At 38.3% G+C, this 15,015-nt stretch overlaps 1 protein-coding gene and 1 long non-coding RNA gene across 3 annotated transcripts in view; one reads left to right on the forward strand and one right to left on the reverse strand.

The window, feature by feature from the left end:
- Positions 1-15,015, forward strand: part of LOC115944840 (uncharacterized) — a 325,497-nt gene that overhangs the window by 289,802 nt on the left and 20,680 nt on the right. The gene's annotated exons all lie outside the window — the stretch shown is intronic.
- Positions 1-15,015, reverse strand: part of MCCC1 (methylcrotonyl-CoA carboxylase subunit 1) — a 59,306-nt gene that overhangs the window by 16,716 nt on the left and 27,575 nt on the right. For both annotated transcript variants that reach the window (XM_081830265.1, XM_081830261.1), the window contains 3 exons: positions 8,453-8,580; positions 5,069-5,252; positions 3,021-3,130 (listed from right to left, as the gene is read on the reverse strand). In XM_081830265.1, the coding sequence (XP_081686391.1) occupies positions 3,021-3,130; positions 5,069-5,252; positions 8,453-8,580 (422 nt within the window). The remainder of the gene's footprint in view (positions 1-3,020; positions 3,131-5,068; positions 5,253-8,452; positions 8,581-15,015) is intronic.

Consider the following 15,015-nt stretch of genomic DNA (forward strand, 5'->3'; position numbering starts at 1 on the left):
ACATTTTACTCTTTATGATAAAGAGGAAATAGGAAATGATGTTAGGGTAGGTCACATGGATACATTTAATTGACTCAGGCTAGGAAAGTGATAAATGTTAAGAAACTTAAATTGAGATTTATTTGCAAGATATTGAAGACTTGCTACTCAGAATACTCCTACAAAATAGGAAGACTGCAAACTGAGGTTAGGATTGCTACACTGAGGCGGAGATAGGATTAAATGTAACCTCAAAGGAACTTCCTTCCGACACTAAAATCCAAACTTTACACACCGATATAAAAATGAAAAGGTATAAAATGAACCCACATACACCCAATAAATGGGATCAAGGGTAAAACCAGCTATCTGAGCCTTGGGTTCATTCAGTCATTCATCCAATCATTCATTTAATAGACATTTACTGAGCACCGTTAGGTGCCAGGTCCTGATCCAGGTACTGGGGACACAATGAGGAATGAAACCTTACAGAGCTTACATTCTAGGGACAGATAACAGACAATATAAACAAATATCTAATATGATGTCAGGCTATATGAAGAAAAATAAGGCTGGTTAAGGGGATAGAGAAGAGCAAAGGGCCCTATTTTAAATGGGGTGACCTGGTTTCAAGCTACACTACAAAGCTGTAGTAATAAAAACATTATGGTACTGGCACAAAAATAGACACAAAGATCAACAGAACAGAACTGACAACCCAGAAATAAACCCATGCTTACATGGTCAATTAATCTATGACAAAGGAGGCGAGAATATACAGTGGGAAAGGACCATCTTTTCAATAACTGGTGTTGGGAAAACAGGACAGCTACATGCAAAAGAATGAAACTGGACCACTTTCTCACACCATACACAAAAAATAAACTCAAAATGGATTACAGACCTAAATGTGAGACCTAAAACAATAAAACTCCTAAAATAAAACATAGGCAGTAATCTCTTGGGATATCAGCTTTAGCAACATATTTATGGATATGTCTCCTCAGGCAAGGGAAACAAAAGAAAAATTAAACTACTGGGACTACACCAAACTAAAAAGCTTTTGCACAGTTTTTGCACATCAACAAAATGAAAAGGTAATGGAAGAAGAATGGGAGAAGATAGTTGCAAATTATATGTCCTGATAAGGGGCTAATATCCAAAATATATAAAGAATTCCTACAACTCAACACCAAAAAACCTAATAATCCAATTAAAAAGTGGGCAGAAAACCTGAACATTTTTTTTTCCTCCAAAAAAGACATACAAATGGCTAACAGACATATGAAAAGATGCTCACGATCACTCATCATCAGGGAAATGCAAATCAAAACCACAATGAGATAGCACCTCATACTGGTCAGAATGGGTAGTATCAAAAAGACACAAATAACAACTGTTGGTAAGGACATGGAAAAAAGGGAACCCTTGTGCCCTATTGGTAGGAAGGTAAATGGGTGCAGCCACTGTGGAAAATAGTGTGCAAGTTCCCCCAAAATTAAAAACAGAAATATCATATGATCCACTAATTCCAATTGCTGGCTATTTGCCCAAATGAAACGAAAACACGAATTAGAAAAGATACATGCACCCCTATGTTTATTGCAACATGATTTACAATAGTCAAGATATGGAAGCAACCTCAGTCCATCTATAGATGAAGGATAAAGAAGATGTGGTGTATACACATAACAGAATACTACTCAGCCATAATAAAGAACGAAATCTTGCCATTTGTAACAACATGGATGGACCTAGAGGGTTATTATACTAAGTGAAATAAGTCAGACAAAGACAAATATCACATGATTTCACTTACATGTGCAATCTAAAACACAAAGCAAACACACAACAGAAACAGACTCATAAATAGAGAACTGATGATTGCCAGCAGGGAAGGCGATGAGGGGATAAGTTAAATAGATGAATGGGATCAAGAGGTACAAATTTCCAGTTGTAAGTAAGTCACAGGGATGAAAACTACAGCATATGGAATATAGTCAATAATACTGTAATAACTTTGGTAACAGATGGTAGCTACACTTACTGTGGTGAGTCCTGTGTAAGGTACAGAACTGACTCACTCTGTTGTACACCTAAAACTAATACAACATTATATATCAACTATATTTCACTTTAAAAAAAATGGATGGGCGCCTAGGTGGCTCAGTCGGTTAAATGTCTGATTCTTGGTTTCAGCTCAGGTCATGATCTCAGGGTTGTAGGACTGAGCCCTGCGTTGGGGCGCTGTGCTCAACGCGAGTCTGCTGGGGATTCTTTCTCTCCCTCTGCTCTTCCCCCCCCACTTATGTGTGCATGCGTGTGCCTTCTCTCTCTTTCAATAATTAAATAAAATCTTTTAAAAAAAAAATGGAGAAGGCCTGGGAAGGATTCTGAATGAGCAGGAGCTGAGGATGGTGAGGAGGGAGTCTTGCGATCATGTGGGGAAAAACATTCTGGAAGAGAGAATAGGAACACATGGGTCCATGCTGGGTGTGTCCAAGGAATGGCAAGGAGCCCTGTGTGGTTGGAGCCACAGAGATGAGAAGTTTGGTCAAATTAATGACATATAACACTTGGGATGTCACGGGTTAATAAATCCTTCTATGATGCTACATCAGTATGGTTTGGGGCTTACTGCACCAAGGAAATCAATGTGCTACAAAAAAGCAACAAACTCTGTCAAATGGGTAAAACTGAACATAATTATTTTCCTTAGGGGAAAATAAAACCAGACTGTAGGCCACACTTGTGTAGCTGGCCTTATCTAACAGGATGAATATGAATTTAATATCAGATTTCACTGAAGTATAACACTGACATTAACAGTTTTAGCCCTGCAATTTTTCTTTTCTAGCTGAATCAAGAAGTCATTAAACTCTATTCTGACCCATGGGAATGTGAAATCAGTTTGTTCCTGACATGTGGGTAACTGGTGGAAATAAGCCGACAAGGACAAAGGCTGACCAATCATGACGGACATACTTGGCTGTGGAGATACACAGATCATCAGGGTCCCCAACATTGCCCAGGGCACTCACATTGTACTGACGAAGGCTGTACCTCAGTTTCGTCAAGGCCGCCTGGCGATCTGCAGCCCATACAACCAGCTTTGCAATCATGGGGTCATAATGCACTGAAACCTCATCTCCTGAAATTGAAAAACCAGTAACCACAGTCAAAACTCAAAGTGATAAAGTATGACATGCAAGACATTCTGCTGGGGCTTTATGCTCATTTCACACTTAATCTTCAGGAGCTCTTGCATGACAGATATCGTTACCACTGTTTTATTCATGAGGAACTGAGGCTCGCAGGGGTTTAAGACCCAGGGTCTTCATCTATAAAATCAAGGGGTTAGATTATACTCCCTTATCCATCATCCACCCACCTATCCACCCCATCATTCACCAACACATACTGAACACTTCTAGGCCCAGGCCTGAGCAAGGTGCTGCAAATATAACATGGAAGAAACTTACAATATAGTGGGAAAACTAGACAAGGAGTAAAAGGTTACTGTAAAACAGTATAATAAGGAAAGTGCCTGAGGAATACACAAGGGGCTTGGGGAATGCAGAAGAGGAGCTGGGGAAGCTTCTTGGAGTTGATGATGCTCCCAGTGCCAAGATGTGAATCTGGGAGTCCTTCGCAGAATTACACCTCTGTTATCCCTCGAGCGCCTTTATTAAATTACACTGCAAGTTTTGTTTGCCCTGCAGATTCTTTCTTTTCCATTGCGAGTGTTCTCTTTTCTCTCTAAAGTGTTCTGCTATTAAGTTAAAAAAAGGCACTGACTACTAAATCTTGCTGTGGTTTAGCCAGAGTTCTCAAAATTCTTCCACTTTGCCCTCAAGAGGTCCTGACTCCTCATTTTGGCTTTCAAGACACTATGTGATCTGCTTTCAACCTGGACCTCTAGCTGCACCTCCAACTATTCACCATCCTGACCCCTTTTCTCCGGCCACATGTTTTCTTACAGTTCCTCCACCACACCTGGAGTTAAGCTCTCCTTTCTTCACTGTTCTGCGTGCTGTTCAATCTGCTACTCAAATCCACTCCACACTTCCTCTTCGAAATGTGTCCGGGCTGTACTGGCCTAACATAACCTCTGATGCTGAGAACTGCTTTTCAACATTCACCACCTGGATAACTTCTCTGGCAGCTAAAGTCAAGGTGGCAGGAGCTCAGAGCATGGACTCTGGAGCCAGAGAGACTGGGTCTGAATCTTGGCTCCAAGGGTGACCTTGGGCAAGTCACCTAACTTCTCTGTGCCCTGGTGTCCTCATCTGGAAAATGGGATTGATAACAACACCTACTCACAGGGTAGTTCAGCCCATATAAAAAAAGTCACCTGGAACAGCGTATGTAGTACACAGTATGCGCTAAATAACTGTTATGACCATTGCTGGTAATCACACGCTATGACAGCTCTTGTGCTGTTATTGTTTTCTCTTTCTTTTATTGTTGTTTCGCTTGCACTGAGTTTATATATTAATTCTCCAGCTTGACTTTAAGTCCCTTGAAGGCAGAGGGCATTGGGCATAGCGGGGATCAGTGCCTTAAATCACTTTTAGAACTAGGAGGAGTAGAAATATGAAACAGTATACACAAAATGTTTGTTATTTAGGTTTGAACAAGTACTGCTACATTTCAACAAAGGGCATACTGTGTAAAAATACTAGCTATTTTTTTTTAAATAACTATTCCAGAAAGAAAAATAAAGATTAATGAGAAACCAATTAAGTCCTTTATTCTTTTTTTTTTTTTTTTTTAAAGATTTTATTTATTTATCTGAGACAGAGAGAATGAGAGAGACAGAGAGCACATGAGAGGGGGGAGGGTCAGAGGGAGAAGCAGACTCCCTGCCAAGCAGGGAGCCCGATGTGGGACTCGATCCCGGGACTCCAGGATCATGACCTGAGCCGAAGGCAGTCGCTTAACCAACTGAGCCACCCAGGCACCCCTAAGTCCTTTATTCTAAAACATACTAAACATTTCCATAAGACACAGGGAAAAGATGCTGTCCAGAAATAGTAATGCACCGAAAATTCCACAAGACCGAGACTTTTCATTGAATTCATTTTACCTTGTCTCACTCCAGTTTCGATCCTAGTGCAAAGGTCTGCCTGAGGGGTGGAGAGATGCACTAATGGCCCAGCCCCGGGCATGAAGTTATTGTCAGGATCTTCTGCATATATTCTAGCTTCAAAGGAATGGCCCTGCAGAGTTATTTCTTCCTGGCTCAAAGGAATCTTCTCTCCTGCTGCAATCTGGTGAAAGATGTGCTTCTGTGAAAATCCCCCTTATAGCACCTATGAGACTTGGGAAGTTGATGGTCTTGCCTTTTTCCATGGAAAATGTGCATTCGGGCTTTATAACGAAGCCAAATAAAAACTATTATTTTCCTCACCTCCCTGAGTTTGAGGCAAAAACAAAAATAGGTTAAAAAACAGATGCAGCTTAGAAATAATGTATTAAGTACAATGGATTTCTAGAGTCTTTAAAGTAGAAAAAGCAGGTGAACTGATGACTAAATTATAAATATAAAAATCACTGTTTTTTCAATGTAATACAATTAAAAGTTCTTACTGGCAAGATAATCCATTTTCATTTAAAACATCAGTGCTCAGTTACCAAACCAATCTTCTTTTTATAGCTAATTATTAGTTGGTGTTTAGGACTACACTCACAGCTATGGCTAAAGGGTGGCATTTGTCATCTTTGTTAACCTTTTTTTTTTTTTTAAAGTTTATTTATTTAAGTAATCTCTACACCCAATGTGGGGCTCAAACTCACCACCCTGAGATCAAGAGTCATACACTCTACCCACTGAGCCAGCCAGGTGCCCCCATTTTTGTCATCTTCATCACCAAGTGAGTGATAAAGCAAAACAGAAAGGGGAACATGCTGATTTTTCAATTTTGTTATGTTAACCCATATTGCATGATACCAGATTATAAGCAGGATGACCATCATTGTCTATCACTACTAACAATCACACTGACTGTTATGTACGAATACAACAACTCTCTCTCTTCAACTAGTATAATTTGGAAAAGGCTATTGGAGGACATGCTGTCACTCTCTCTCTCTCTCTTCTCTCTCCTTAAATTGTCCTCCAAGATGAGAAAAGAACTGAGAAAGCAAAAGATACAGGGGAAGAAACTAAGTAATTTAGCACTACTTGCAACTAAGGAGGTAAGCATGAAACAGAGGCAAAGGTTTCATCTCTCTAAATCTGTAGATAAGAAAAATCAGGAACCACAGCAGTTAAGAATGAAAGGAAAATGAACTACACTGAATGCCTTTATGACATGGTGTTTTGAACCACAGACTGCAGCCCTATTGCCTGGGTTCAAATTCTGTCTCTATACTTCCTCTGTTCTGGGCATGTTTCTTAACCTCTTGATGCTACAGAGAAAAGTGCATATAGTAAGCACTACACAAGTGTTAGCTATTGTCATTTCATTCTTATCCTTTATAATGAAATACTTTTTAATGTTTTAATAAAGAATCCTATTTGTCTTGATATAAACAAGAATGACCATGTGTCCATATTTCATGATGTGATCTTATTTCTGACTATATAGCCCCATTTCAACCTGGCTTATCTTTGCCTATTTTCCTCTCGGGTTGGCTTCTATCTGGGCTCAGAAGAGACAGGCCCCGTGCCTCTGGAGCCTTGGAAATCTGTGCCATGTGAGTTCTCTCAGGCTTAGACATTGACTCTTTGGAACTCCTGGACCTTGGATCTTCTCCCCAGCTTCCCCTGGACATGGCTACCCACCTGAGTCTGCAGCCTAGATGCTGACAACACTGCAGCCTCATTCTAGGGAGCCTTTGACTCCAGAGGCTGATCCTGGAGCTTGAACTCACCAAATGGTGAGGCCCCTTGTTTTACCGCTGCCTGGAAGCAAGACTCCATAGTGCCTTGAACACTGTAAATGAGGTCCAGTGGTATCCATCAGTTCAAGAATTCCAGCCCCAACCCCGAGATAAGAAAAGCCTACTTCTCTTTTTAAAGGGCCTTCAAAGCTCTTGCAATTTCTTGAGATGCAGAAATAAAAGTCTACTGGTTCCCCTTATGCCCAAAAGCTTTCTCTTCCCTTCCCTAGAAACCTTTTATCCATCATGATTTCAAAATTCTGGACTCCTGGGGTGCTGGGGTGGCATAGTCGGTTAAACGTCTGACTCTGGTTTCGGCTCAAGTTGAAATCTCCAGGTCATGAGATTGAGCCCCACGTCAGGCTCTGCACTCAGTGCGGAATCTGACTTTTTCTCCTTCTCCCTCTGCCCCCCCACCGCCTTTAAAATAAATAAATAAATCTAAAAAAAAAAATTCTGGACTCTCAATTACTGCTTTAGAAAAAAAAAAATATCCCCCTTTCCTTTAATTCTGGAAACAGAAGCACTCTTTCTAGAACTTTCTAAATCCGCTACAATTTTCCCATCACTTACTAACACTTACTAGCCTGATGTGCCTGGCTTTCATTAGCTCCCAAGGCTATAGAGGCCCCAAAGAATCTTATGGCTCAACTAAAACCACCAATCATCCCCAAGGAACCAGCAAAAGGAACATGATATTACTGTCCATCGACATTCTGAAAAGACAAAATTAGCAAAATAATTAAGACTTTAGCATCACAACACACACACAAAAAATTTAGATTCAGAATATATAAAGAACCAAGAATCCTACAGAGATCAAAAGTATTTATAGTACTTAAAACATTTTTTTCATATTAAAAAAGGCTATAAAATCAACTGTTTTCAATAATGAGAGTAAAACAGACTAAGGTATTATTCTTATTTGAAGGAATATGCTTTGTGGAACTCTAGTTCAGGCCAGCGTTTCTCAAACTATTTATAAAAAAGGAACAATTATAGACTTACACTTTTGTAACATATAGTAGACGTATCATAACAATGTCAAAAATGCTATAAAAATTTCTAAACACTTATTCTGAATGGGCTATACTTATCCTACCACAGGCAACAACAGTGTGCAAGTCAGCACTTGCATGTGGCTCACTCTATTGGTCTAACCATTACCTTGGCTCTTCATTCCCAGCTCTTCCTTAGCTCATTTCACTGGGGCTAGCATCTGTCCTGACTCTAAAATCAAATGATGGCCCAGCCCAGAATAATGTGGCCTCAGGTAGAGCACGAGGCTTTGGTGTTGAGATAATGTGGTCACAAGAAAGCCTCAGTGGCAGCATCTCACTTGCCCCTTGCCTTAGGCTACCCCATGCTGAAGAGAAATGATGGTAAGTGACAGGTTAGAAATCTGAGTCCATAAAGTGACAATAATGTCACAGCAACAAATGAAATATCATCTTTAACTGCCCATTTTCCTGTCCTCATGACAACCACCAAGAATTGAACCCTTGTGCAAAGTGACACCTTCTTTTAGGAGGCTAGCAGGTAACCTATTGTCAAGACTGATCTTTAACAGAAAAAATACTCCCACCCTAAGCTGCCACTCCACCAAGTCAGTTCCTGTGATCATCTCAGTAACAGGATGTTCCACTTGCAGCCTTGTATTCATTTCCATGAAGTAGAAATTGTGCTTTGAGTCCATAATAAACTCCACGGTTCCTAAAAGATAAAATACAACAGTCACATTTCAATAGCATATGATCGGTAGAAATCAAAATCTTCTATGATGTATCACATCAACTTCTTATTAATATATTTTTTAAACTTTATTTTATTTAAATTCAATTAATTAACATACAGTGTAGTATTAGTTTCAGAGGTCAAGTTCAGTGATTCATTAGTGGTATATAACACCTAGTGCTCCATTCCATCACGTGCCCTCCTTAATGCCCATCCCCCAGTTACCCCATCCCACACCTACGTCCTCTCCAGCAACCCTCAGTTTCCTATAGTTAACAGTCTCTTATGGTTTGTCTCCCGAAACCAGAGAGAGAAACAAATCACATCAACTTTTAATGCTGCCTTCATTCAATGGCAAACATTTTGCATTTCATGAAGAAAATAGCTCACATTTTGCAGCAGCAAATGATTGTTACTAAAAAATAGGGAGCCACATGAAATCTAGCAACAGAAAAGTATGTTTGGGGTTTTCAGCAAAGGGTAAGCCCAAGTTGTGAGTAGTCTCAACCGTTGCAGCAACGAGAACATGGCTGGACCATGTGTTACGGCTTCGGGGCACCAAGATCCCTGGAACCTCACACTGTGACATCCCACCTCCCTCTAGCCCAGTAGAATAAATATAATAACATTTTTTCCTCCTGACTGTGGGCTTTGCAGGTTTCCTTTAAAAGTCCTTTAGCTGGTGATCCTTTGGAAGATTGTTTAGCAACTAAAGCTACATCTTTTCCAACTTTATTAAGGTATAATTTAATATAATAAAATATAATAAAATTTATCCATTTTAAGCGTGGGGAAGTGTGTTCAATTGCAACTGAATACAGTCATAGAAACACCATAGAAACACCACCACCACCACCATGAAAATGCAAAACATTTCCATCATCCAAAATGTTCATTCCCTTGTTCCCCTTTGCAGTCAGACCCTGCCCTGGGTCACTGGCCCCAGGCAACCTTAGTTTTTTCTAGAATGTCATATAAATGAAATCATATACTACATAGTGTTTTGTGTTTGAGTTTTTTTTCACTTAGCTGAAAGTAGTTCCATATAATTTAAGACTGTTTCTCAAACTGGGGGTCATAAGCCATTAGTGCCTTGTAAAAATTTAGTGAAGACTTCCAGTTTCTGGTCCATAAGAAACTAAGAAGTCACCATTCTAACCCGACAAGAGTAAAAAGCCAAATAAATTGAAAAATGAACAATTTTCCCCAGATCCATCAGAGACCTGAGGTCACAGGGCAAACTGCTGCCCCCAAAATCAGAGAGACAGGCAAATACAGAGATTCACAACTTACTGGAACAGAAACCCATGAACAAAACTTCTAAGGAACAAGTACCAGAGGAGGAAAAACCGGGCTGTAACCGACAAGTTGCTGGACGCTCAGTGTGGACGACTCTTGAGAGTCACAATCCCCAAGGACAGCCCCCCATACTTTTGTGTTTTACCTCCAGAAGCTCCATCAGGTCCTCACAGTGAATACCGGAGAAAAATTCCCTTGACCCTCTAGCAGTGGAAGGGGAAAAGGAATCATTTGAAGTACACCAGAGTTCTATTCTGACCAAGGTTTGTCCATAAGAGAACTATTTTACTAGAGCCTAAACTATGGGGGTTTCACCAGAGCCTAATTAACAGAACTGAAGGAAGGGAAATACACATCTCCAGCCATCGTGTCCCCCAAAAATGAATAAATCAAAACAAACCAGCAAAAAAACAAACTGAGATGCACTGGTGAAATTCAGGGCACAAGCTCACCAAAAAACTTAAGATGTAATCCTAGGACTACAGAACACCTCCCCTCCCCCACACCTAATCACCACATGACTAAAGACTGGTTCACCACAGTTCTTTTTACCTGGTACCTCAGGTCTGGCTATCAAGAAATAAATCACAAGGCCCACTAAGAGGCAAAAAACACAGTTTAAAGAAACTGAAAAAGCATCAGAACTTGATTCAGATATGACAGAAATATTGGAATAATCAGACCAAGAACTTTTTTTTTTAAAGATTTTTAAAATTTATTTGTGAGAGAGAGAGAGAGACAGCACAAGCAGGGGAGAGAGGCAGAGGGAGAAGTAGGCTCCCTGTTGAGCAAGGAGCCCGATGCGGGACTTGATCCCAGGACCCTGGGATCATGACCTGAGCCAGAGGGAGATGCTTAACCGACTGAGCCACCCAGGCATCCCCAGACCAAGAACTTAAAAACATTTTGATTAGTACACTAACAGCTTTAATGGAAAAAGTAGACACATGCAAGAACCCACATGGATAACATAAGAAACATGGAAATACAAGGAATCAAAAAGAAATGCTAGAAATCAAAACACTGTAATAGAAATGAAGAATGCTTTTGGTGGGCTCATCGGTAGACTGGACACAGCTAAGGAAACAATCTCTGAGCTGATATGACATAATATGACAACAGAAACTTCCAAAACTAAAAGCAAAGACAAAAAAGACTGAAAAAACCAAAACAGAATATCCAAGAACTGTGGACAACTAGACAAGGTGTAACAGATACATAATGGGAATACCAAAATAAAAAAGAAAGGACCAGAAACATTATTGAAGCAATAATGACTAAGAATTTTCTCAAATTAATGTTGAGACATTGAACCACACCTCTGGAAGGTCAGAGAACACCAAGCAAGATAAATGCCAAAAAACCCCTATACCTAGGCATATCATTTTCAAAGTACAGAAAATAAAAATGAATGAATGAATGAATGAATCCTGAAAGAATCTGGGGCGGAAGGGAAACACCTTACTTATAAAGGAGAAAAGATAAGAATTACATATGATTCTCTTCAGAAACGATGCAAGCAAGAAGAGTGGAGTGTTATTTAAGGTCTTGAGTGGGAAAAAAAATCATCAACTTGGTATTCTGTTACCTTGTGGAGTTATCCTTCCAAATGAAGGAGAAATAGGGACTGTTTCAAATAAACAAAAATTGAGAAAATTTATTGGCAGTGGATCTATCTTGCAAGAAATGTTAAAAGAAGTTCTTTAGAGAGAAGGAAAATGCCATATAGGTCAATATTCCAAAAAGACACAACAACCTTAACGTTTTTGCACCTAAGAAGAGAGTATTAAAATACATGGGATAAAAACTGAGAGTAAAAACTGAGAACTGCAAATAGATGAATCCACTAATACAGCTGGAGATTTTAACACCCCTCTATCAGAAATGGACAAATCTAGCAGGCAGCAAAGTAAGGACATAGTTGAACTCAATAGCACTATCAATAAATGGGACATAATCGATGTCTACAGACTACTTTATCCAACAATAGCAGATTACGTATTTTCAAACTTACATGGAACATTCACCAAGACAGATCACATTCAGGGTCACAGAAAAAACCTTAACGAATTTAAAAGAATAGATATACAATGTTTGCTCTCAAGACCACAGTTAAATTAAAAATCAATTGAACTAGAAATCAGTAATAGAAAAGATAGCTGGGAAAAAAATCTCCAAATACTTGCAGATTAAATAACACAGTACCAAGTAAAACATGGGTCAAAGAAGAAATCCCAAGTGAATTTTAAAAATATTTTAAACTAAATGAGAATAGAAATGCAACTTTTCAAAATTTGTGAGATGCACTGAAAGCAGTGCTTAGAGGGAAATTTATACCACTGAATCCATATATTTGAAGAGAAGAAAGATCTAAAATTAAGCTTCCATTTTAGGAAACTAGAAAAAGAACAGCAAATTAATTCCAAAGTAAGCAAGAGAAAAGAAATAATAGAGTAGAAATCTATGAAATTGAAAACAGAAAATCTATAGAGAAGACAAATAAAACCAGAAGTCAGTTCTTTGAAAAGATCAATAACATACATAAGCTTCTAGCCAAGTTGTTTAAGAAAAAAAAAAAGAGAGAAGAGACAAATTATTAATATCAGAAATGAAAGAAGGGAAATTACTATAGGTCTTATGGTTAACAGGATATTAAAAATATATTATGAACAACTCTATGCCTATAAATTTGATAACCTAGATGAAACAGACCAATTCCTTGAAAGACACAATCTGCCAAAAGTCACACAAGAAAAAATCACTCTGAAACAATCTGAATAGGCCTATATCTACTAAGGAAGTTGAAATAATCATTAATAACCTCCCAAACCTCCAAAATAGACCCAGATTGGTTCACTGGTGAGTTCTACCAAACACTGAAGGTAGAATTTATACCAATTTTCTATAATTTCTTCCAGAACATAGAAAACAGAATATTTCCTAACTCATTTTATGAGACCAGCATTACCTTAATACCAAAATGAGAGAAAGCTATTACAAAAAAACTACAAATCAGTATCTCTTATGAACATGGATGCAACAGTCCTCAACAAAATATTAGCAAATCAAATCCAATAATGTACAAAAGTAAATATATACCATGACCAAATGGGATTTATCCCAGGTATGCAAGGCTGGTCCAACATTTGAAAATCAATTAATGTAATCCATCACATCAACAAGCTAAAGAAGAATCATATGACTGTATCAATAGATGCAGAAAAAGCACTGGATGAAATCCAATATCTAATTATAATAAAAACTCTATGGAGTTCCTCTAATGGAGAGGAACTTCCTAATTTGATAAAGAAGATTTACAAGAACCCACAGCTAATATTATATTTTATGGTGAGAAACTAGAAGATTTCCTACTAAGAAAAGAAATAAGGGAAGGATGTCCATTCTCACCACTCCTTTCAACATCATACTGAAAGTCCTAGTAATGCAATGAGGTAAGAAAAGGAAATACAAGGTATACAGATTGAGAAGGAAGAAATGAAACTGTCTCATCACAGATGACTTGTCTATGTAGAAAAATCCAAAAGAACTGACAAACTTCTAGAACTACAAACCTAAGAAGCTTGCAGGATACAAGGTTAATATACGAAAGTCAATTGTTTTCCTATATACCAATGATGAACAAGTAGAATTTGAAATTAAAAACATAATACCATCTACACAAGCACCCCCAAAATGAAATAGGTATAAATCTAACAAAATATATATAAGATCTATATGAGAAAAATTACAAAACTCTGATGAAAGAAGTCAAGGCAGAACAAAATGGAAAGATATTCCATGTTCATGGAAAGGAAGACTCAACATTGTCAAGATGTCAGTTCTCCCAACTTGTTGTATAGAAACAACACAATCCCAATTAAAACTCCAGCAAGTTATTTTGTGGATATCAAAAAACTGATTCTAGTGTTTTATAGGGAAAGGCAAAAGACCCAGGATAGCCAATTCAGTATTGAAGGAGAATAACAAAGCTGGAGGACTGACACTGAGTTCAAGATTTACTATAAAGCTACAGTATTCAAAATAATGAAGTACTGGGAAAAGAACAAATAGATCAGTGGAACAGAATAGGCAGCCCAGAAACAGACCTATATAAATACAGTCAATTGATCTTTGACAAAGGAGCAAAGGCAATACAATGGAGCAAAGATAGTCTTTTCAAAAAATGGTGTTGGAATAGTATATGGTGTATGTCTACATACAAAAAAATGAATCTAGGCACAGATCTTATACTCTCAGAAAAATTAACAAAATGGACCACAGACCTAAATTTGGAACACAAAACTATAAAATTCCTAGAAGACAGTAGGAGAAAACCTAGATGACCTTGGGTGTGGTGATGCCTTTTTAGGTACAACAGCAAAGGCACAATTCATTAAGGAAATAATTGATAAGCCAGGCTTCATTAAAATTAAAAAGTTACGCTCTGCAAAAGATAATGTCAAGAGAATGAGAAGATAAACCACAGACTGGGAGAAAATATTTGCAAAAGACACCTCTGATAAAGGACTACTATCCAAAATGTACTAAGGAGTCGTAAAACTCAGTAAGAAAACAAACAAACCAATTTAAAAAATGGGCAAAACACTTGAACAGACCTCACTAAAGAAGAAACACCGATGGCAAGCAAGCATATGAGAAGATGCTCCAATCATGTTATCAGGGAAATGCAAATTAAAATGAGATACAACTATACACCTATTAGAACAGAACGCTGATCATACCAAATGCTAGTGAAGATGTGGAGCAATAGGAACTCTCATACATTGCTGGTGAGGATGCAAAATGGTACAGCCACTCTGGAAGAAAGTTTGGCAGTTTCTTACAAAACTAAACATATTCTTACCATATGACCCAGCGATTAAACTTCTTGTTTACCTAAATAAATTGAAACTATGCCCACACCTATGCCCACACAGAACTCTGCACATAGATTGTTATAATAGTTTGATTTATAATTGCCAAACTTAGAAAGCAACCAAGATATCCTTCAGTAGGTGACAGGATAAACTGTGGTACATCCAGACAATGGAATATTATTCAACACTAAACAGAAATGATCAACCCATGAAAAGACATGGAAGAAACTTAAATGCA

This window comes from Leptonychotes weddellii, chromosome 1 (assembly GCF_054177405.1).
Source record: "Leptonychotes weddellii isolate Sample4059 chromosome 1, ASM5417740v2, whole genome shotgun sequence".
NCBI classification, from domain to species: Eukaryota; Metazoa; Chordata; class Mammalia; order Carnivora; family Phocidae; genus Leptonychotes; species Leptonychotes weddellii.